The following is a 24964-nucleotide window of genomic DNA, read 5'->3' as shown; positions in this document are numbered from 1 at the left end:
ACTTTAAGATTACCAAAAGGATTTAGGCTAGGCTGAGCACAATGAAAGACTGATGCTTAAAACTATGTGGTAAATAAATGTTTACCAATAAGTTATTAAATTGTGTCCATAAATGAACTTATCACCACAAAAAATCAATACCATCATATGGAGCCAAAAGCTAAACTATGAAGAGTTTAAGCATATAAGTGATTTTTATAAAAAGAATGAAGACTTTTATTTTATAGACTGATAATAATTAACTGAAAATATTACATAATAAAATTATACTTCACAGAAGAGATGTTATAGTGGTAACGGTAAATCACATAGGAAAATTATAGACATACCACATCAGAGACTGCCTGGTGAGGAAAACACAGTTGCAACTCAAAGTGAAAAAATACTACATTATTTACATATTCACCTGCACAGCAAGAGAAGCTGCATTGTCAGAAAGCAAAATTTGCTCCCCTGTGGAAATACAATGAAAGGTCTGAGTCAAAAATGAGATTGCTAAACAAGTAAAATACACTTCTAAATATTTTTATTTTAAACCTCTATTCTTATTTTTAAAAATAAAAGGTACAGCCTTTCACCAAAGTGAACAAGTTCTCTATCAATGCTATTTGCAATCATCGTTTTGATTAAAGTATCATAAAATGTACATAATGATAAAACAAGACTGTTTCCTCCAAAATTATTTGATCATTTATCGTACTTTACCAACAATATTTAATTAAAATCACTCACTTAAAAACAAATTTATTTTTCAAGTTTTCAAGAAATATTATTCCTCTTTTCATTAAGTAAAATAGTATGTGCTCAAACCCCTCTAGTTAAAAGTAAAAGCATTCAAAATCATATAAAACCGGCTTGCAGTTAATATTGCACAGTGTGTCTAGGTCTGTCACACAAAAGAAAGATGACAAGTTTGCAGCAATAAAAATTCCATGCTTAGAAGACTGGGGCTGCTGCCTATTAGTCTTCATTACTTTGCAGTCTTCTGACAACTGCAGCAGGCTGCTGAGCCCCAAATGGGGTCCATAATGTGATCTGATGATATATGAAGAGCTGCTAAAGGGAGCCTGAACCATCCTAGCCTATACATTTTAACAGTTCCTTTTTACTGAGAGCCCACTTTACCACAGGACTTCAAAAATCTGCTGTGTCAGCTATTGGCGCAGTAAATCTGCCAACTGCTCCTGCAACCGCATCATTTTACACTGCCTACAGCAGCCAATATAATGAGTCAATAATAAACTAAGGACCTTATTGGCCATGAATAGTTGGTTTACACTGGCAGATACAAGTTTAGACAAACTCTCCAATACAAATTATACGAGAGAATCCACTCTTTATGTTTTATGTTCTCTCTGGGGGTTTTTGGGTAACAAACATATTGTTATACATAACCCTTTTTAATTGTGAACAAGTACCTACCTTTCAGCTGCTGATATAAGGTAGCATTTTCAGGCCAAGGCTCTGCAGCTGTGGAAACAAGGCAGCGATAATTAGGTACCTAAGGCAAATGCATATCAATAACCAAATTAATAAGCACAAACATTTGCTTAGAGCATTTAATTAAAAGTCAATCACCAAGGTTACCTTATATATATGGCAACTAATCAGAGCACCTTAGATTGTATGGTATCCTGTATAAGGAGGTTATTAGATCATTTCTTTTAAATGCATGTTTGGTTTATTATTTGGTGGTGGGTTGTGTTGCTGTTGTTCTTATTGTTGTTGTTGTTGTTGTTGTTGTTTTAATGGATAAGAAGTGGAAGACATCTTGCCCAATCAAAAGTGAAAATTTAAAAACTAAAACAGCCTATATGCTACTACTGCTTTAGCCTCCAAAAACAGGCATCCCAAAATGTTGCTTAGAAGATACTGAATTTGATTCACTATCAAAGAAGTGAAACAAAATTTTTAATATTTTATTGTAAACTTTTAACAAAGTAAAGTTTTAAACAGACATCACTGCATGAAAGAATCAAATATATCTCTTTCGGGCTATGCATCTTTCCTTATAAGCTGGTAGTATTTAAACTTACAGAAGAACCTTATTGTATTCTAGAACATTCCATTGTCTTGAATCCACCACCACCACCACCACCACTCCACAAAAATAAATTGGTATAACATGATGAAGCAGTACCTACAATGTGAAATAAAGCTACTAGTAAAACTAATTTCAGGCTTGAGTCTGGGCTTGACGATAATCCTTAGCCTCTCACTGAGATGCACTAAACAGCCCAGGGAGTGGGGAAGGGAGAGGACCTCTTTAATTTGTTTTTACTCATACTTCAGAATGAAAAGAAAAACACAGTATCATTATAAATTATAAATGCTACTTTTGCTTTGGTTTGGACTACACAAAATCAAACTCATATTTAGGAATAATACCATGAAATCATCAAGCAAATAATGGACCATACATAGTTTTGTACGCTGTTGCTCATAATATTATACATATACGTAAAAGCTACTGAATTTCAACTCACATACCAAAAAACAGTAAAAATTAAATATTTATATGTTACTATAAAACTTTTAACAAAGTAAAATTTCAGTAAGAACCCAATTAACCTGTGTAACAGTGTTTTTAAAATAAAAGTCAGGGAAACAAAAACAAGCTGACATTAGCAAATTACTAAAAAATAACCTTTTAGGATAAATTGTATGGTCAGCACACCTACACTGTTTACATCTATATGAGAAACAATACAATGAGGTTCATTCGTTCTAAGATCCTACATCACTGAAGATTCAATTATTTTAAAAAATTCAATTATATGCATCTTAATCTTATTAAAGCAATAAAGCATAAGAATAAAACTTACAAAAATTTCAAAGATACTGAAACTATGTTTCTTGAGGGCACAGATATGTCCAATCTATGTTACCCTGTACCATGTTCTGCATACATTAATTGTGTGTAGAAAGAAAGAAAAGAAAGAAGACATTTGATTAAACCTACCACTCTGTTCCCTAAACATTGTGGCTAATCAAAGTTTCACTGAACTTAACATTATCAATTACGCTAAAGTAATGGAGTGTTCTAATTAGATATTGTGGTTTATTTTAACTTACGGTTAGCTGGGTTTTACATGTACTGAACAAGGATTACTTTTCAAAACAATGGAATAACATACACCTAGCACTAAGCATATACTCAAAATAATTTTAAGTATTCTCTGATTACTCAGAAGCTACTTAACTACTCTGCAATACTGCACAGTTCTCATATGAACAGCAATTTACATGTTCAGTAGCTCCAGGTAACAGTTAATTTATTATTACCACCATGGATTCTCCAGTTCTAATACAACAGACATTTGTGAAAGTAATAGAGACATATCACTTGACTACAAATAAAAATAAAGAAGTTGCCTATAAATACTAAAATCTCTGTTATAAAGAACAGAAGACACAAACAAACCAGAGTGAAGGGTTATGTTTTCCCTGATCCATGATACAAAATATATTCCAACTCAGAAACTACTTTTGAAAATAAACTCTCAAAAGCAACTCTGCCAAAACATCTGATGTTATCTTCACAAATAAAACCTTTCCTTTAAAAAGAGACAGCAAGTAGATTGCCTTTATATATATGTCATATGTATGTATACATATGTGTATATGTATGTATATGCATATGTGTGTGTATACATATATATATGTGTCAGTTTAGCAGCCTAGCATTCTAATATATCCATGGACCAGGAGGCAAGAAATGGTAGAGTATGCAAGAAATGATCAACTGCCTATCTCACCCTTGAGCAGCTCAGAGTTTACAAACATCACTGATTTAAGTGCATCGCCCACAGGAACCAGCTCAGATAATTACATTTTAAACATGACATGGGAGAAGAAATACCTAGAGTGTTATTCGATAGAGTGCCAAAAGTGAAATCGTAAGTTGTAAGGCATGGCAATGGATCTACAAACCAACCATGCAAGTATCTTACTAGGAAATGAACTCTGTTAACTGCCTTCATAAGTAAATCCATGAATCATGAACATTATTATCCATACATAACAAATATCAATGCTTGTTTCTTGGTTTGGGCAATATTAATTGAAGTTCTCTTTACTGAGAATGCCTATTATGTGAAAGACAAAGCCCAAAAATGCAACTGCTTTCCCTATTCCTCTTTCCCAAGGTTAGACAAGTCAATACCCACTCCTTGCTCCTGACCACGTGTAAAAGAAGGAGATTAAGAATTTAAAAGTATGGTGCTAGCAACAGATCTTAAAAATCTGTAGCATTTAGAAAGAAATATCTTGGGGTGCCTGGGTGGCTCAGTCGGTGAAGTGTCCCACTTCAGCTCAGGTCATGATCTCACAGCTCGTGGGTTCGAGCCCTGCATCAGGCTCTGTGCTGACAGCTCAGAGCCTGGGGCTTCCTTCTGATTCTGTGTCTCCCTCTCTCTCTCTCTCTCTCTCTCTGTGGCCTTCTCCCACTTGTGATCACTCTCTCTCAAAAATAAATAAAACATTAAAAAATTCTTTAATAAATAAATAAAAAGAAACATCTTAATAATAAAACATTTTCATCTCTTACTAGTTTTACTTCCATTGGCCCAAAATGTTTTAAACCACAGACTAATTCAACAGTGAGTAAAATTTCATGACTCACCTATGCTATGTTCAATTTCTACCACCAAAAGTACTCCCTGGTGCAAATTCAGTGCCTTTTAAACTTGCCTTTGGGAAAGAATAGCCTTAGAATAAATATAAAAAGTAAAACTCAAAGCTTCTGAAAAAGAGTTTGATAGGAAACAGGGACTAGGAAAGAATGCTGTCCAATGCTATCAACGTACAAGATATGGTATTATTAGTGCATCAAAAGTAAACCTTATGCTTAACACACATCAACGGTTGGTGTGGCTCTTGGAATAAAGATCAGAATCCTCAACTTGGCATTACATACCACCCTCTCTACCTCTCTGGCCTTCTGGCCTCATCCTAACTCCCCTCTGCCAATGCTACACTCTAGCTACACTGGCCTTCAGACAGCTTCTGAATGCACCATGTTCCTTCCTGCCCCAAAAATTCATTTGTGCTGTTTCTTCTGCCCTGGAGCCATTTTCCACTCCTAGTATGTCTCAGGTCACACATGCTGAGATGTGGGGCCAGCTTCCTAGACGTGCTACCTGAGCAACTGCACATGGCTCACACTTTAGTAGGACTCCACTCCTGATTTTTAAGGCTATTACACACTGCTACTACAGCCTTGGTATTGCTTTGAACACAAGGAGCCTCACGTTATCATTTTGCACTGGACCCTACGCATTATGTTGCCAGTCCTATCCTCAGAGAAGCCTTCAGTGACCTCCCCAAATAGTGCAGATACTCTCTTTACAAGCTTGAAAAGCATGCAATATCCTTTGTTCCACTTATCATAGACAACATTTTTACACTGGTTTGAGGACTACCTGATGTTTATCTCCCCTACTAGAACATAACACCATGAGTCTAGTGTTCATTTCTGGTCTTTGCTTACTACTTCATCCCAGGAATCGAGCACCTAATAGGCACTCAGTAAATGTTGGCTGAATAAATGTTTTTATTATTACCATTATCAGTACTGTTATTATTCTGTACTGTTTGGGTTAAGAATGTAGCAGACAAGATAAAGAAATTACAAAACATGGCCAAAAGGGAAAAATTTTACCAAGTAAACTTTAAAACTACAATCAATAACTCAAATACAAAACTATCAAGCAGTTGCCTAAATAACTGGCAAAATCTAATTCTATAAACTTACCTATGCACTGACCCTAAACCTGGCAATTTGTTTCTTTGTTTTATATCAAATATATAGTTCCCATTTGATATTACTGTTGTAGCATTCCTAAGAGGAACACAAGGCCTTCTGTTATCTGACAAGTCATCTCAGTATTCCCCTTTCCACATCCTACAACTCTAACTCAAGCTTTACCACTTTTTAAAACCTAATCCCCATCAATAAAATATTTGAGGTCCAAATATTTCAGGTCCAAATAGATTTAGCAATCAAAGGGCTGGTATCCCTAAGCTAACAGATCATGCATGTTAAAAAGCATACACTAAAAAAGAAAACGGAGTTAAAAAATAAATTGAAGTCCAAGCTCCAATACTTTCTTCCTATACATCAAAGGATTGTCTTACATGACACAGAGTGAATACACCCCACTCCACTTTGGAAAACACTGCTCTAATAACTACTTATCTGATGTTTTAGCAGGGAACCCAGCTGCTCACATATCCCTGAACAAAGAAGAGTCCTCTTCTTTTCTAGAGAAATCATCTTTTTTGACGATGAGTAAAGGTTGTAAAGAACACATACATACAAGTTAACAAGACCCTCATATCCCCCTGGAATATTTAATGCTATATATTCCATGCTTTCTCACCTCTGTGACTTCATTCAACTTACTTCCCTCTGGACGGAATACTCCCTTCACCACCAATACCCAAATTCTAGACCTTTTGCAACACCAAGTTTAAATGCCACCTACATCAAAAAGGCTTTTTAAACTGAACAAATTTAAATTCTTTTATCTGTACTGTCCATAATAGTTTGTACTTGTTTCATACCATATATTACTTTCAACTCTATTCTATGATTATGTCAATATCTTATCTCTCTTTCTAAGCAGTAAGTTCCTAGAATGCATAAAAAAAAAAAAAAAAAAAAATCCTATGTTCCTAAGATTACTTATTAAAGGCTTGACTTCTCAATGCTCCAAAGTGAGTGGGGCATTTACAGTAATATATGTCAAAATATGAAATACAAATTAAGCTAAATTTAATTTTCTTAGTGTCATTAAAGTTAATATCTTTATTACAAGAGTTTCAAAGAAAAACTACCCACCTTTCAGAAATTCTTTCACAATAAGAAACCTCTATATCATTTTCATAACAGCAGTAACTTACTCGAGGGTACCTAGTGACCCATATTAATTCATTATCTAAAATCAGAATAACTTCTTATTCCCTAGCAAAAGACCCATGAAAGTGTTTTATTATTTTTATAAAGAAAAAACATATTTTATTATTATTTTATAAAGAAAAAAATCTAAAAGCAAATATCAGAACACCTCATAACTAAGAGGTTAAGAAACTTAGAAAGTTTCTTATCTGATTAACATTATTAAAAGCCTTTTACCTACTTATCCTTTTACTTATTTTCCAATTCTGCCAAGGCAAAACTGCCGTGATTATTTTTACATTTAGTGCCTTTTTTACCAGAAGCAATGGAGATGCCTCTCAAAGTTTCAGTCTTCAGTGAAATGGTGAGTTTTTTAATCGAAATGAGTGTTTTTAAATTTTTCAAAGAAATTTTCTACATTCTTGTAAGTATTTATTTTGGAGGAGAACAAAGTTTTAAAAAAAGAGAGAGAGGGGATACATACTCTTGGACTTTTGAAAGCTGTAAGATAAAATAAACAAAAGCATAAATAGTGTTAGAAATGTACACAGGGTAAAACAATATACATAGCCCCCCAAAATACATATTTGTTTCTCATTTAATTATCTTTAAAGTATCCTCTATTTTTAAGCTTTATCAACCAACACAACATAACAACAACAAAATCAATATCCTTTACTACTAGTCTATTATAACTTTTAGAGAAATGACTACTGGTCCATAACTTCACATATAGCTAACCCTATGTCTCTTCCAGATGCTATATTTTATCTGCAGGTAAATTATTCTCTCAAGTTTCAAATTGGGTCATTCCAGAGGCAATGTTCTATCTATGCCATTCAATACAGAGTATTTCATGGTATGAAAGTGCTATGAGCCAATAAACATCTTTTGAGGATCTAATCTAAGAGGACAAGAGAGGGGCCATGGAAAGAAGTGCCCTCTGTTGTGTTTTTTAAGTTCTGCATTCTTAATGCACAACATGACTCTTCTGGCATATGAATGTAGGTGAAGACATAATTTGTAGAATAATAGGCACTAATATTACATGCTACTTCAGGACTGTCATATTTCCAATCCATCAAATTGATTAATGCTATAATAACTATACACAACCCTATCATTTGTGCACTAATGAAGTCAAACCCCGTATATCCTTAGGCAACTAAATTCCAAAAGCTCCTGGATGTCATCTCTTCAGCTTCCTAAGACTATTTAGACAGTGTTATACAAAAGGAGTAAGAAACATATGTAGCCTATCTCTAAATTTGGATGGCCTTCTGCCAAAGGTATGAATGCAAATACTACTGAGATAACAAAATACTCAAAAAGCATTTGGCAGCTCATAAACATGGACAAGTTACGGCAAGACACACCGAGAAAAGAAGGAAATAAGTTTACTAGTTTGACATAAATACTATGCTGATGATCTCCATGATATCACCACAGACATCTATCAAGTTTCAGGCAATTATGATATAAAGCCTTCATTTAAAATGCACTTTTCAGATGTTTAAAGTATGGTGACATGGGACATCATCAAAACTAGAATTTTAAGAGCTATGTGTTAGATTCAACAGCAATTTAACCTGCAGACTACAGTACAGTTCAAAGATAACACTATATCCCAGAAAATGCTGATTGAAAGTATTAAATATCATGTCCCTAAGCTACTGTTTCATAGGATATGTTTAATGACACTACACAGCATGTATAAGCAGGAAGTGACCCTTCCCATAAAAAGAGTTTAAAACCATTGTGCCATCACCCAATAGTCAGAGATCAATGTTCATGTCAGAAAATGGCTCATGTTGGAGAACAAAGAAGTGCAGTGTCATGGTGTCTTTCCATAAACCTGAAAAAACTGGCAGGTAAGCATTTTCTAACATAGTAGTACGGTTACGTGTCTTAGTCCATTCGGGCTGCTATAACAAAATACCACAGACTGGGTGACTTATAAACAACAGAAATTTCTCACAGTTCTGGAGGCTGGAAGTCCAAGATCAGGACGCCAGCATAGTCAGATTGGGGTGAAGGCCTTCTTCTGAGACTCTACCTGCTGATGTCTTCTTGTGTCCTCACATGGCATAAGGGACTAAGGAGCACTCTGGGATCTCTTTTACAGCGGCAATTTAAATGACCCAAAGTGACAGCATGTGAATGAATGACACAGCAGAATTACTATCCAAGGCAAACAGGTTCTAATAACTTGCCATTCAGAAAGCAGAAGACAAAAAGTAAAACTGATTGAAAATGCAAGAAAACTAGTAGAGGGCAGAACTTCCCCTTTACAACAAAAGTTAAGGCCCAAATGAAAGTAGAAAATAATGAAAATCTATCTCCTTCTGGTCAAACACTACCTAAAACTCTATCTAGGTAGATAATGATAATGATGACAATGGTGATAACAGCTAAGATTCCAAGACACATAAAGCTTATATCCAGAATACATATAGAACTCTTACAACTCAATAATAAAAAACAAATAACACAGTTTCTTTAATGGGCATAGGATCTAAAAAGACTGTTCTCCAAGGAGATAATATGAATAACCAACAACCACATGAAAACATACTCAATATTAGTCATTAGAAAAATCCAAGTCAAAACCACAATAATGAGATACCACTTCACACCCACAGAATGGCAATAATCAACAAGATGGGGTAGGGGGGACAGAAAATAAAAAATATTTAAAAGATGTAGAGAATTTGGAACTCTCACACACTGCTGGTGGGAATATAAAAAGTTTGGCAGTTTCTCAAAATGTTAAACACAGGATTACCATATGACTCAGCAATTCTACTCCAAGATATTCACCCAAGGAGAAATGAAAAAAACATATATCCACATGAAGACTTGTACATGAAAGTTCACACCAGCATTATTCTCAATGACAAAAAGTGTAAACAATCCAAATGACCATCAACTGATGAATGGATGAACCAAATATGTTATATCCATACAAAAGAATAGTGTTTGGCAATGAAAAGGAACCAAATGTTGATACATGCTACAAAAGGGATGAACTTCAAAAGAATTATGCCGAGTGAAAGAAGCTAGTCACTAAAGAAAACAAATCGTATTACTCCATTTATATGAAATGTTCAGAATAGGCCAATCTACAGAGATAGGGAGTAGATTAATGGTTTATTGAGGCTAGAAATAGGAAGTGATTATAAATGGGCAAGGGATTTCTTTCTTTTGGGAGTGATGGAAATGGTCTACAATTAGATTGTGGTAATAATCACAACTCTGTAAATATCTTTTTAAAAAAAAAAATCACTGAGGGGCACCTAGCTCAGTTGTTCAAGCATCTGACTCTTGCTTTTGACTCAAGGTCATGGTCTCACAGTTTGTGAGTTCGAGCCCCACATTGGGCTCTGTGCTGGCAATGCAGAGCCTGCTTAGGTTGGGATTCTTTCTCACCCTCACTACTCCTCTCCTGCTCACGCTTGCTCTCTCTCAAATTAAATAAGTATTTTAAAAAATCACTGAATTGTACACGTTAAAGGGTGTGTAAACTATACTTCAATTAAGTTGAGGTAAACAGAAAATTTTAAGACTCTTATTGAGTCTATTGTGCACTTAAGTGCCTGACATGTTAACTATCTCACAACTTTATGAAGTAGCTACTATTATTATTATCCCTAATTTACAATAAGAAAACTGAGACACAAGCATATGTAATTTACCCAAAGTCACAGTGTTTATAAGTGACAAGAGCCAGGATGTGACCCCAGGTAGTCTGGCTCCAGTCAGTGGACACACGATTGTATTAGCTAAAAACACAGCCCACAAATAAACATTCTTGGATAATAACTAAATATTACAATTAAAGCAACTATAATCATCTTACAACAGTGGTTCTTAGCCCTTAGTATGTAAGAATCATCTGTGGAGCTTCATAAAATTATGTATTTCCACCACACCCTAAACTCCGAGATTCTGATACCATACAGAGATGAGGACCAAGAATGCAAATGTGCCACAAGCACTCCCAGTAAATCTGATGCAGATGGTCTGTAATTACCACCAAAAAATGACTGTCCCTGGGACACAGAATGCACCTGATCAAAGATCAAGTTCTTTTCACCTCTTTCATTAATTTGCCTCGGAGAATGTGGTAGAGAGGCTCTGTGTAGATTAATTTTATTCAAGATTTCTGCCCATCTTATTCTACTTAAATATTTGCGCATATGGCTTAAAGCCATGTTTTAAAACATGCCTTAATAACATGTTGCAATTTTACAGTGTTCCAGAGTAAGCCTTTAAGATTAATGAACAGAAGCATCACTTATTTTGGAACCAAAGTGGTCAAATGATAGTTTTTCCATTAAATGTAATCAATAAGGAAAGTAAAATTAAGTTAGTCATTATGAGACTTGAACATGAACCATCTAAATCTATCTGTGTGAAACTGGAGATCAATTTCAAAATGGCATTCAAAAATCAATTTCATAAAACTAACAAACTTCTGGAGGTTAACAAGGGTCAAGAAAACTAATTCACAGCATCAACACGCCAATAACTGAAGCTAAAGTGAATACAAGTTAAATTTAAAACCTTCCATTCTTTCTTAGTAAGTACATGTTTCATCATTCAAATAGTCATGTTTAGACTTTGTCACATTATAAAAATAACCAGCCATTTGTCATTAATTTCCAATAAAAAGCAGGTCAACTACATGTGATCATAAATAGACATGAACCTTATAGCTAGGACTCAGGATTGGAATTCTCTTTTTAAAAATGGTCATCTGGGGCACCTGGGTGGCTCAGCTGGGTAAACCTCCAACACTTGATCTCGGCTCCAGTCATGATCTCACAGTTGGTGAGATCAAGCCCCACACCAGACTCTGCGCTGTCAGTGCAGATTCTCTCTCCCTCTGCCCCTCCCCAGCTCACACACACACTCTCTTTCTCTTGGTCTCTTAAAATAAATAGACATTTAAAAAAAACAGATACACTACTATATTGAAATTATCTGTTTCAGGGGTGCCTGGGTGGCTGAATTGGTTGAGCATCTGATTCCTGATTTCAGCTCAGGTCACGATTCCAAGGTTGTGGGATCAAGTACCCCACTGGGCTCTGTGCTGAGCATGAAAACTGCTTAGCAGGTTCTAAGATTCTCTCCCTCTCTCCCACTCAAGCTCTCTCTAAAATTGGAAAGGAAGGAAGGAAGGAAGGAAGGAAGGAAGGAAGGAAGGAAGGAAGGAAGGAAGGAAGGAATTAATTATCCGTTTCAATGGATGTGTCCTGCATAAGAATGTAAGTTCATCAAAGGTAAAAACTGTTTTTACTCTTCTATGTAATCCAACAACTAGCAGAGGACCTAGCACAAATTAAGTACTCAACCTAACAAATATATTCTGTATTCCTACAGAAGGAATTCAAGCAGGTCTTTTGCTATCTAAAGCCTGAAAGATATCTGACAGCAAAAAGTTGCTTCAACTCTGGAAATAAAACTATCAAACAAAATTAAGGAATAACATCTCAACAAAAATGTGTACTAAATTCAACAGTAAAAACTCATAAACTCATTTTCTCTCCAAATTGTTTAATGATTCCTGGGGTGCACAACCCAATCATCTATGGAGGTTTTAAAAATATCCTTGCTCTAGATCTATCCTTAGCCTTCACATGTAACAGACTTTTGGTGAGAAAAAAAGGGAACCTGTGTGCAAGTGCATGGGTAAGGTTTGAGAAATGCCATGCAATGCAAGCCTGGCTTATTTTAGAGAGCTCCACAGATAACTGATTGTCATGTGCACCCTACCACCTTTACACACTATTCTACCCACACCCACGTCCCATCCACCCCCACCTCATTTTAGAACCTCTATTAGTTCATGAAGGGGACTAGCCAGTTCCCAGATTTAATTAAAACAGACTCCACTGACCCCTGTGCACCAGTATATCATTGCCTTGTTTCCCGTGGCATATTAGATTTCTTAAAGACAGCCACAATACATCCTGTGCTAGAAGCTCTTTTAGAACCTCACCAATGCCCCCACCTACTCCATCCCCCTATCAAAAGATAAAATCTAAATACCCTTCCCTCGAATCTGGGCAGACTTGTAACTGTTTTGACTGACAAGCATAAGACAGAAGTGATGCTTCAAGACTTCCAAGGCAGAGTCATAAAAGGTGATGCACCTTCTCCTCCGGTAGCTTGAACACATGCCTTTGGAGAGCTGAGTAAAATGTCTAACCTCTCTATGGCCTTCAGACTCTGAGGAAGCCCAGACCACATGGAGAGGCCATATATAAATATTCCAGAAGACAATCACAGCTGAGTTCCTAGTCAGCAATTCTTAGACATGTGAGTGATGATGCTCCTAGATGTTTCTAGCCCCCAACTGTTGGTTCACCCCTAGCCTTTGAGTCTTTCCAGCTGTGTATCCAGATACTATGAGGTAGATGCAAGCAATCTCTCCAGTGGCCTGTCTGCATTATGCTACCCATAGGATTCATGAACATAATAAAATGGCTGTTTTACATCCTTAAATTGTGGTGTGGTTTGTATATTACAATAGCAACTGAACAGTTACAGTTTTGATAGTTACTATTAGTTACAGATCTATCATTAAAGACAGCCTTCTATATTAATCCATCTGAAGCCTCAGAATTCCCTCTGTTCATCTAAATCACACTCCTGACCATGTCGCATTATAAATCCCACTTTCCTCCTTCAGACATGGATTTTAATATTTACACCTTCCCTCTAATCAGTTCCATTTTATTAATCCATTACCTTGAAACTTTACCTTCCTGAAATCTCACTCTCCAGCTTCCTGACCACATTTCTGCTCCTTGACTGCCAGTTCTCAGAATTTGGAACCCAGTGACTACAATGGCTTACCTCCATCCGAAACTCTGGTCTGTTGGCAGTTACTACATTATTTAGGACATGAGGAAAAAAAGAATCCAAGAGGAAAATGATTTAAGTAGGCTAGCTAAACTCAAAGCTTACTATAATCTTTTCACAAAAAGCAGACTAGTAAAGCCATTTACCTCTGATACAAAGATAATCCAATAACAGTAAATAATGAAACATACTTTATATCTGTCTTTAAACTGCACTCCATGATTTCTAAGACATTATCTCCCTTTCTAAACACTTAAGATTAAAATTACTGTACATTCTCCAAATAGCCACCACATGATAGTATAGGAGAATCAGTACAAGTATATATGACAAGAAGGGGAAATCTGTTTGAGAAGAAAATACATCAAGAATAATTCACAATATAGGGGCGCCTGGGTGGCTTAGTCGGTTAAGCGTCCGACTTTCGCTTAGGTCATTATCTCGCGGTTCGTGGGTTCGAGCCCCGCGTCGCGCTCTGTGCTGACTGCCAGCTCAGAGCCTGGAGCCTGTTTCAGTCTGTGACTCCCTCTCTCTCTGACCCTCCCCTGCTCATGCTGTCTCTCTCTCTCCTAGAAATAAATTAAAAAATATTTAAAAAAAAAAAGAATAATTCACAATATAAACTAAAAAAAATAAATATAAACTACCACATAAATACCTAACATTACATAACCAATTCTCATCCACTAGCCAAACTAGGTCATCAAACTGATCAACAGTAAAAATTACAATGATAACAATGCCTTATGAAAAAAAAAAAGTAGCTTTTATTTTTACATTCTTATTGACATATAATCTTCTTTTAAGTTATAAAATAAGAAAATCACAAACTTATCATTCATGATGCCAAAGCAGTCTGCTATAATGCAAAGGCTAACAATTAAAAGAAAAGGAGGTCAAAAAGCCAGATCATTAAAACATCAGCTGCCAATACTAACTTACAGAAATAAATGCTGGAGTAATGATAGCCCTCTTCCTGTCTAAAAAATGATACAATTTATTTGTATGAAGTTCTAGTCAGTGCTCTAGTTTGAACAGGTAATGAAATATGACAGTGTGGGGCAATTCAATTATAATATCTAAGGATACTATATCCCCTGGGATAAATAAACCAAACTTTTTTGAAAATCCTAATGCAGATTAAGCCATGAAAAAACTTCTTTGCTTTATAAAACTTTGCTGACAAAAACATAATCAACACAAAAACACAGCTAAGTGTATAAGCACAATGAAATGCTTTTTACGGTTTCTATTTTGCTAACGCAGTTACAGTTAATGGGAATTGCCATGACAAAATGATTGTTTTTATGAAAAGAACCCTCTTTATCACTAACCAATCAAATTTCATTTTTATTACTGATGTAGAAAAGTTCAAAACCATGATTCATTTATAAAGCATACAAAAATAAGAAGTGTTCAAGAATAGAGTAAGGATCATTTACAAAGCAATAAAAAATTAAAACATGCATTTCTCTTACTGGCAAGGCAAATATTTCTACACATAAATGTCTGTAGCTGAATTTGCTGAATATTATTACTTCTGTCATTGAACAAAAAAATGAGAAGCCTGAATTTAATATCTCATCTCCATTTGGTATCCCCAGTCCATTTGATAACTGCTTATCAAGAAATGCAAAAAATGTTTGAAAAATGTTAAAAAATTTGATGATTTTTTTCCAATTTCACTCAAATATGAAAAGCTTAAGCTAACATTAATAACTCAAAAATCTTCACAGAAACAAGACTAGGAAATCTTTATGGGGTACACATCACCAAAATCTTTTAAATTAAAAACCAAAAATTATGTCATTTTAGAGCATGGAATGTTTATAAAGCTACAAGAAAATTAAAACTCACATTATAATTAACTATGGACTACTTCAAGGTCAGGAAATTTCAAGTTATCTTAACATCATATCAAAGTTTTCTAAAAGACGACAAAACACTGCCTCTGAGGGGCACCTGGGTGGCTCAGTAGGTTAAGCATCCGACTTCCGCTCAGGTCATGATCTCACCGTTCATGGGTTCAAGCCCCGCGTTGGGCTCTGTGCTGACAGCTAGCTCAGAGCCTGGAGCCTGTTTCAGATTCTGTATCTCTCTCTCTCTCTGACCCTCCCCCGTTCATGCTGTCTCTCTCTCTCTCTCTCAGAAATAAATAAAACATTAAAAAAAAATTTTTTTTTTTTAAAGAAAATACTTGGGGCGCCTGGATGGCTCAGTTGGTTAAGCGTCCGACTTCGGCTCAGGTCATCTCACAGTTCGCGGGTTCGAGCCCCGCATCAGGCTCTATGCTGACAGCTCAGCGCCTGGAGCCTGTTTCAGATTCTGTGTCTCCCTCTTTCTCTGTCCCTCCCCCACTCGTGCTCTGCCTCTGTATCAAAAATGAATAAACTACAAAAAAAACAAATAAAAATAAAAAAGAAAATACTTCATTGCTGACACAAAAACAAAATGTTGTAAGGTGCCTGGGTGGCTCACTAGGTTAAACGCCCAACTCTTGATTTTGGCACAGGTCACGATATCACAGTTGGTGAGATCGAGCCCCGCACTGGGCACTGTGCTGACAGCATGGAGCCTGCTTGGGATTCTCTTTCCCCACTCTCTCTCTCTGTCCCTCCCCAACTCATGTTCATTCTCTCTCTTTCAAAATAAATAAACCTTTTAAAAAATATAAACATGCCTGTTTTGATATACTTTCAAGATGCTTAGAAATGGATTCCATAGAACCCATAAAACTACTTTCCCAGATCATACTATAAATTAAAGCTACTGCTAGAATGAAGTTATTAATAAACTTAAATAATTAAGCACCCACATGTCCACAAAGATAAATGAAATATTGAAAGTCTTCTTTTTTTATCCTTTATATAGTTTACTGAGCTTCTAAATAAAGAACAGAACAGATATTGTACTGATTTCAAAAGATTAATAATTATAGTATGATGAGATTAACTGATATGCTTAAAATACAGAAAGGCATTGGTGAAGTAATAAGGTCATTCAGAAAGATGGTATAGGGTTACTAAAAATAAAGATACTTTGGACAACCCGCTGTCCAAAATGGCAATAGGCTAACATTACACATGGAACATCCTCAAAGGCTCTCAGGCAATAAAAGTAGTAACAAAAACTATCATGTATTAAACATTACCATATATCACCCTATACTAAGTGCTTAATTATATTATAAAACATATTATCCCCTTTTACAAATAAAGAAACTGTGACCTAGGACAGTATGCCCAAAATCACAGAACAAGAGGGAGAGCTGAGCTTAGAACTCAGTTCTCTCTTACTCCAATGGCCCACTTCCTAATCTTTATATTCTATTACCTAATGGAGCTTCAATTTCCTCATCTATAAAACAAGAATAATATCTATTAGATAGGATCAAGGGTGCCTGCAAGGCTCAGTCAGTTAAGCATCCAATTTCGACTCGGGTCATGATCTCACAATTTTTTAGTTCAAGCCCCACACTGGGTTCTCTGCTGTCTGTGCAGAGCCCACTTCGGATCTTCTGTGTCCCTCTCTCTCTCTCAAAAAAATAAAATAAACATTAAAGAAAAATTTTTAACAGGATCAAATTGTTAATATTAGCAATTACGTATATCAATCATCTAAAACAGTGGCTCAAAAAGGACAATTATAGTGCCTCAGATACAAGGCTAAGTTAAACATTATTCTTTTCTCATCATATTTTAAAAATCTGAATTATCTTCACCATCTTGTAAATAAAAAACCTGAGACTTTAAAAAGGCAAGTAATTTACCCAAGGTCACATTTAGTGAACAGCCAGGTCTGACTTACTCCAAAGTCAACCACAAGTGTAAAAGAAGGTGAAAGAAGTGATTGACTGACTTGCTGGGGCACCGACTGGCTCAGTCCGTGGGGCATGTGACTCCTGGTCTTAGGGTTTTAAATCCAAGCTCCAATTTGGGTGTAGAGATTACTTAAAATCTTAAAAAAAAAAGAAGTGATTGACACTGTGGGAGATTTCTGCTGCTTAGGGCTTGGCACCTCTCTCTCCTTTTGTGTGTATCTGGTAGCTCTGTGGAGCCCTAAAGCCTGGAGCCAGTCCTAACACAGGGCTAAGCAAGAAGGCCTGTCCATCACAGCACTCCATCCTTTTGGCTCCAGTGACTACTCCAAATGTGCTCACACAACCCAAATGGGGATACTCAGCCCTCCCCTAGGATGTACTGAAAAAGCCTGCCATTAAACAAACAAAATAAAACAAAACAAAAAATACAAGCAAATTAATATTGAAAATACAGACTGTTATAAGTGTTATAAGAGATTTTGAAAATGATTCAATTTTATCCCTTTTCCAAAGTTCTAAATTTAGCATATCATCATCTAGAGATCCAACCTATTAATTCAAAAATTAAAAATTAAAAAAATTAAAATTAAAAATTATAACTTACCCTTCCTTACCATATTACTAAGTAACAGGAACAATTCAAAATCCCCTTCCACTTTAAGGGGTGATGGGCATGGGGGAGGGCACTTGTTGGGATGAGCACTGGGTGTTACATGTAAACCAACTTGACAACAAACTATTTTTTAAAAAATCCCCTTCCACTTTAAGAAATTTATCCAAAGAAACTACACAGGAGATACACAAAATATCTATAAAAGCACTGTTTACATCAGAGAAAAATCATATATACCAGTGATGGCTTTAGGATATACCAACTTAACTACATTTACCAGAATTCTCTTTCTACTGTTACTGATTAAGAAAAGCAGCAAGGGATATTTTCTAGCCAACTCTGGAAGACAAAAGAGAAGCAAAAGTCATTTTGTAACATATAAACTCCTTCTCCCAGTTAGCTGAACACTAAATTACATGCTGCTGTGAAGGGATTTTGCAGATAACAAAGTCCCTAATGAGATTAACTTTACATTAATTAAAAGGGGAATGGGGTGCCTGGTGGCTCAGTCAGTTAAGTGTCCGGCTTCAGGTCAGGTCACGATCTCACAGTTCATGGGTTCCAGCCCCACGTCAGGCTCTGTGCTTTGGATTCTGTGTGTGTGTGTGTGTGTGTGTGTGTGTGTGTGTGTATCTGCCCCTCCNGGGATATCATCTTGGGTGGGCCCGATTTAATCGGCTGGAAGTCTTTAAAGAGAGGGCCTATGGGTTCAGACACTACAAGCAGCCCCTGCTGCATGTGCCCTTTCTTCTTCCTAGATCTCCCATTCCTGGCTATCTGCCTTGTGAACATGGTCCTCAGTTGGCCCACCCCCACCACAGCATAAGCCAATTCCGTGTGTGTGTAGACACACAAACATAAAAGCTTAGAGCTAAAGCCAAAGGCAGAGCTAGATATCAAAATCCCACAGCTTCTGCTTCTCTGGCTGAACTAATACAACACCCTAACTACCAACCAAAATAAGAATGGATAAGTTATGATTTCTTCATGAAGTACTATATAACCACTGGAAATGATGATGAATAATTCCATTTGCAGACGTGGAACCAGATCTCAACAATAATATGACAAAACAGGTTACAAAAAAGTATGTATATTCTATAATTTATGTTTCATTTGTTTTTTAATTTAGGAGCAGAAAAGAAGATAGCTCTCCTCACCAAAGTTTTAATGATGAGGGTGAAACTTTAAAGTCTTAATCTGGGTGTTACAATTTTAGGTGATTTTTACTTCATTCTTCATATTCGTTTGGATTATTTCATTGTCTAGAAGGCCATGTATCATAATTATTATCAGAAAAAAAGGGGAAAAATGAGTAGTTCCCATTTGACAGGAAAAAATATAAGATAGATTTACAGGTTAAAATGTGCTCAGAGTCTTAAGGGACAAACAAGAGTTACATACGCAAAGTAGGCATTTCAAGCAGAGGACAACACATGCCAAGAATGAACTCTACAAATAGTTCAGAAAGGTGAGAATTTAAGAGTGACAAGAGATAAGGCTGAAGAGATGGACTAACTTATGACAGGTCTTAAATGCTTCACTCCACCTAACAATATGGAACTAAAATTGAAGATGTAAAAACAAGAGTCATATTTGCATTTTAAGAAAATAACAGTAGGGCACCTAAGTGGCTCAGTCATTTAGGAGTCCCACTTTGGTTCAGGTCATGATCTCAAAGTTGGGAGGGGAGGTTCAAGGCTCACGTCGGGCTCTGTGCTGACAGCTCAGAGCCTGAAGCCTGCTTCGGATTCTATGTCTCCCTCTCTCTCTGCCCCTCCCTGCCCTCCCCCCTCTCCAAACTAAATAAACATTTTTTTTTAATATTTTTATTTATTTCTAGGAGAGAAAGAGAGACAGCATGAGCAGGGGAGGGTCAGAGAGAGAGAGGGAGACACAGACTCTGAAACAGGCTCCAGGTTCTGAGCTGGCAGTCAGCACAGAGCCTGACGCGGGGCTCGAACCCACGAACTGCAAGATCATGACCTAAGCGAAAGTCAGACGCTTAACCGACTAAGCCACCCAGGCGCCCCAATAAATTTTTTTTTTTAATTTTAAACAATAATAAGGCTCTCAAGAATATCACAGATAGATGCAAGACACCTTTAAGTGTTTCTTAAAGAAGTATCAGGGGCTCTTGGGTGGCTCAGTCCGTTAAGCGTCTGACTTCAGCTCAGGTCATGATCTCACAGTCCGTGGGTTCGAGCCCCACGTCAGGATCTGTGCTGACAGCTAGCTCAGAGACTGGAGCCTGCTTCAGATTCTGTGTCTCCCTCTGTCCTTCCCACCCCCCCTCCCTGCTCTCTGTGTCTCATAAGACAATAAAAAATTTAAAAAAAAAAAAGTATCAGTATGTTGGCTCATACCCACTGAAAGGAAGAATAAGCATGCTATTAAATACACTAAAAATTAAAGCTCTCAACTACAAAACCAGATTCACAACTACTTATTGTATTTATAATAGGATTATATAGATATGTACTGCTAAGCTCTTGATGCTGTTTTCCACGAAAACTATATTATTGCCAGAAACAGAATATTCTCAATAATTGTTGAATTTGAGTCACACCTAAAAGTCGCTTGCAAGTCAAACACAGGGTTTCACATAAATCGTAATTTTGGTCACCCTTATTTCACTACTCACCCAAATACAATCTTTTAAATTTTTTTAATTTGTTTAAATTACACAAGTAAAATATTCTCACTGTAACAATTCAAACAATTGAAAATGTAGCTCCTCCACCCTCCACCAACTCCTACCCTTATTACTTTGAAATTACAAGTTAAAATTAATTGAATATTCTGTTTTTCTGTGCTTACATAAACATATACATGTTTATGTAGGGTTTATTTAACAATGGGGTTCATACAGTATACATATTATACAACTTGATTTTATTTAAGATAATCTTAAATTTCAAGCCAATATATTTAACAGGTGTGTCTCTTCATTTCTAGTATTTGCAATAATGTGGGCATACCATAATTTGGCATACAGTTAGGACATTTCTGGATTTTGGCTATTGAAATTAATGCTATAATGAATATTGCTGTATATTGCTTTAAATAATATATATTTTTTTATCAGATAAATTATTCCCTGAAAAGTTTCTGGATCAAAGGATGGTATTTTAATAAATATCGCTATATTAAGTTCCCAAGATGTAATAATTTATAGGTTCACCAAGAGTTTGAGGGTAGATGCTTTCCCCCCATGCCTTTGTTAGTACTAGAAATTACCATCTTCATTTTTCTGCATCTCACGAGATGGAAAATTATCTACTTTCATTGACAGAGAGCATCTATTCGTACGTTCATTGTCCGTTTACATTTCTCTTTTGTGAACTGCCTGTTCCTATCCTTTACCCTTGATTCTACTGATACTATCATTAGTTTGTAAAACTTACATCTTTTATCACATAAAGCTTTTTAAATTTTTCTGCAATCAAATCTGCCAATTTTTTTCTCCCAAGGATTTTGGATCCTGTGTCTTGCTTAGGCTTCCTCAGCTACCCAAGATTATTGAAATTATCTCCTATATTTTCTAATTATTTTATTACAATTTGGCTTTTGTCCTTATGTTACATTTAAATCTTTAATTCATTTGGAACTTACTCTTGTGGTGTTATGACTTAGGAACTGTGCCAACACCATTTATTGAATTATCCATCTTTAAATGCCTCCTTCTAGAGTAATAGTAGAGCATTGCAAATAGCTAACGTGACAGATTAAAATTCCTAGAAATTCTTAAATTTTACTAACTGAAACAAAATTCCAAACTCATTGAAAGTTTATGAAAAGATACTTATCATTTTTTCTTTAGAAGAAATCACATATTGGGATACAAGCGTACAGCATACCAGTATCAGCATACAATATGAAATGGTCGATTTTTTTTAACATGCCAGAAATGGAAATTAGGTCAATGATGTAACTTTTTATTTAACATAATGGTAAAAAATAATAATAATAATAATCATTGTTTGAAATCTTAAGATTGTTCACTCATTCAGGTCACAAATTCTATTAAGCACCAACCTACAGGTGTTCAGGATACAATGGGGGACAAAACAAGTAGATCCCCACTTTCATGAAGCTTGTAATCTAGTGACAGCTTCCCTCGCTGCAAGAAATCAATGTATTTAAGTGAAAAAGGAAAAAAAAGTATGTTCACACAAACGCAGTGCAATAAAAAACATTTTACAAATTTTATGACACATTCAGTTCTTTCCATTTCCAAGATATGACTCCACTTTAAATGTGCCTATTTATCCTGGTAACTGTCTCTTTACTCAGGTTGAAAATACTGCTGGGAAGTTGGATTAACTCCACTGAAAGATTAACTACCCCATCAATACACACCTACAATACCTATGTCTAGTCTCCTCACTTCCTCAACAATATTTCTTTCACTGCAGTAAATAAGAACCTCGAAAAGAGAAAACATAAATCTATTTACATCAACTACATTCAATCCATCAAATCAAAGGTGTTTCTAAAAAATATATGTAGGGGCACCTGGGTGGCTCAGTCAGTTAACCATCTGACCTCTGCTCAGGTCATGATCTCACAGCTCGGGAGTTCGAGCCCGGCGTTGGGCTCTGGGCTGACAGCTCAGAGCCTGGAGCCTGCTTCTGATTCTGTGTCTCCCTCTCTCTTTGCCCCTCCCCTGCTCATGCTCGCTCGCCCTCTCTCTCTCTCAAAAATAAACAAACAAATAGCAAAGATTAAAATATTTACAGACTGACTTTTTGATGAATCCTACAGACCTAGCAAATGGCAATACTGTGTTGCTGGGAGAGAAAGCAAGAACTTCGGTGGCCCTTCAATAGCATTATGTAACAAGGGCAACTCGTTAGTGACAATCACCTAGAACTTCAGGTCCAACGAGGAAGGCTAACCCCACTCTCAGACTGAATGAAGCCTTATAATACCTGGCCCCTGCAGCCACGCCCCCTCATGCCAACCCACGACATGGTTCACGTACCCTGGCCCTTCCTGACCCAACTGGAGGGGAACCAAAGTACTCTCACGAGAAAGAAGGCGGTATTCCTGCCCCTGCTGGGTGACCTTGGCCAAGTGTCCCCTCCTCAGTTTTCTCATCCGTGAAACGAGGCTGGTACTCCGTGCCCGCCCCTATCCCCAGGTCTGGGTTCTGCATCTAATGCCGCAAGGCTGAGGCAAAGCTGCAGCCCTCACCCGCACGCTGCTCCCCGCGACTGTCCCGCGCCGCCCCCGCCTCCACCCGCAGCCCGCGGCCACGCGCGCTACCTGCCATCTGCGAGACGAAGGCTTCCGCCGCTAGAGACATGTAGGCTGGGCGGTCCTGCGCCCGCGGTTCCGGGTCCCCACGGCGCTCGGCGTCCTCTTGGCAACCCCGGCGCACCTAGCTGCTACCAGGCCTGTCCCGGCTGAGTCTGGGACTCGCGCAGCCCACCCTGGCGGCGGCGTAGTAGGCGAAGACCCCAAGGTTACTGCCAGTAAGGAACTTCCGGCGCAGCTGACAATGGCGCGAGAGCGCTTCCGCCGGCGCCGCTCCGCCCCCCTCCCTCGGCGCGCCGGGTTCCTTACTGCAAAACTACCCGCGGCAGCCAAGCGCGCAGAGGTGTTGGATGCTTGGTTCCCGACCGCGGAAAAGGGGAATTCGGAAACGGGGATCCCGGATGCTTTCACTATCCTTTCTGTAAGCGAGAGTTTTGTAAGCAAGTAACGTTGTTAAGTGCATCACACCAGCCACTTTAAAAAATGTATAAACAGCATTCTGTTTCATGTCAGCTTCTCAACAAACCCGATAAAGCCGGTATTGTTATAGCTATTTTAAGAGTAAGGAAACAGATTTAGAGAGTTTAAACTGCCTACTCAGGGAGTATGATGAGGCCCAGATTCAAATCCACGTTAAATTTCCTCTATTCCACTATACTGCTAGGTTGATAAGTCCATGGACAGACATCAGTGCTTATTCTTTTATTCAAACATGCTTGCCAAAGAGGAGATTTGACTAACACCTAAGCTGAGAGATAGTTTGCCCTTCAACTCCGTACACCTGAAATGAAGCTTCTGCAGAATACAATACTCTAGTTTCACATACTTCTCCCTTTTGGAGGTGGGTGAGAGGGACCGGAAGAGGAGGAGACATTAAATCCATAAATGACTTTCTATACAGTTTAAACAAGCTGGACAATTAAGGAAACATCAGAATATGTTACAGATTTGGAGGCATAAAGTATTACAAGTGAAACTGACTTCAGAGATCATCTGGTGAGCCAAAGCCCCCTTTCACTGATGAGAAATTCATAACAGGTTACCACAAACTAAATGGCTTAAAACAACAATTTTATTCTCTCCCAGTTTTAGAGGCTAGATATCCAAAGCCAAGGTGTCCACAGGGCTGTGCTTTCTCTCAATACTCCAGGAAAAAGCCTTCCCTACCTCTTTGTAGCTTCTGGCGTTTGCCGTCTTTGGTCTTTCTTGGCTTATAGACACATCACTGGAATCTCTGCCTTCATCAACACAGGGTATGAAGTATGTTCATGTCCAAATGTCCCTCTTCTTATAAGGCCACCAGTCATTGGATTTGAGTCTAAAACGAATCCAGTATAGCCTCATATTAACTTTATTTCATCTGCAAAGACTCTATTTCCAAATAAGGTCATATTCACAGGTACCAGACATTAGAAACTTGAACATAGCAGCATTGTTTTTCTTCTTTTTGAGAGAGGGAAGACACAATCCTACCCACTACACTAAATAATAAGATTTT

General features: G+C 37.1%; 1 protein-coding gene across 2 annotated transcripts in view; it reads right to left on the bottom strand.

Annotated features, from left to right (window-relative positions):
- The window catches only part of MTX2 (metaxin 2), a 65087-nt gene extending 41392 nt beyond the window's left edge, over nt 1-23695 (bottom strand). For both annotated transcript variants that reach the window (XM_077751115.1, XM_077751117.1), the window contains exons 1-3: nt 23476-23695; nt 1423-1470; nt 407-453 (exon numbers count right to left, since the gene is read on the bottom strand). In XM_077751115.1, coding sequence (XP_077607241.1) covers nt 407-453; nt 1423-1470; nt 23476-23515 — 135 coding nt within the window. In that variant the 5' untranslated portion in view covers nt 23516-23695. The remainder of the gene's footprint in view (nt 1-406; nt 454-1422; nt 1471-23475) is intronic.
- Between the last annotated feature and the right edge of the window lie 1269 nt (nt 23696-24964).

Source organism: Crocuta crocuta, unplaced genomic scaffold (assembly GCF_008692635.1).
Source record: "Crocuta crocuta isolate KB4526 unplaced genomic scaffold, BGI_CrCroc_1.0 scaffold219, whole genome shotgun sequence".
In the NCBI taxonomy this organism is placed as follows: Eukaryota; Metazoa; Chordata; class Mammalia; order Carnivora; family Hyaenidae; genus Crocuta; species Crocuta crocuta.
Note: the sequence above shows the minus strand (reverse complement) of the source record. Positions and strands in the feature narration are given on the sequence as shown.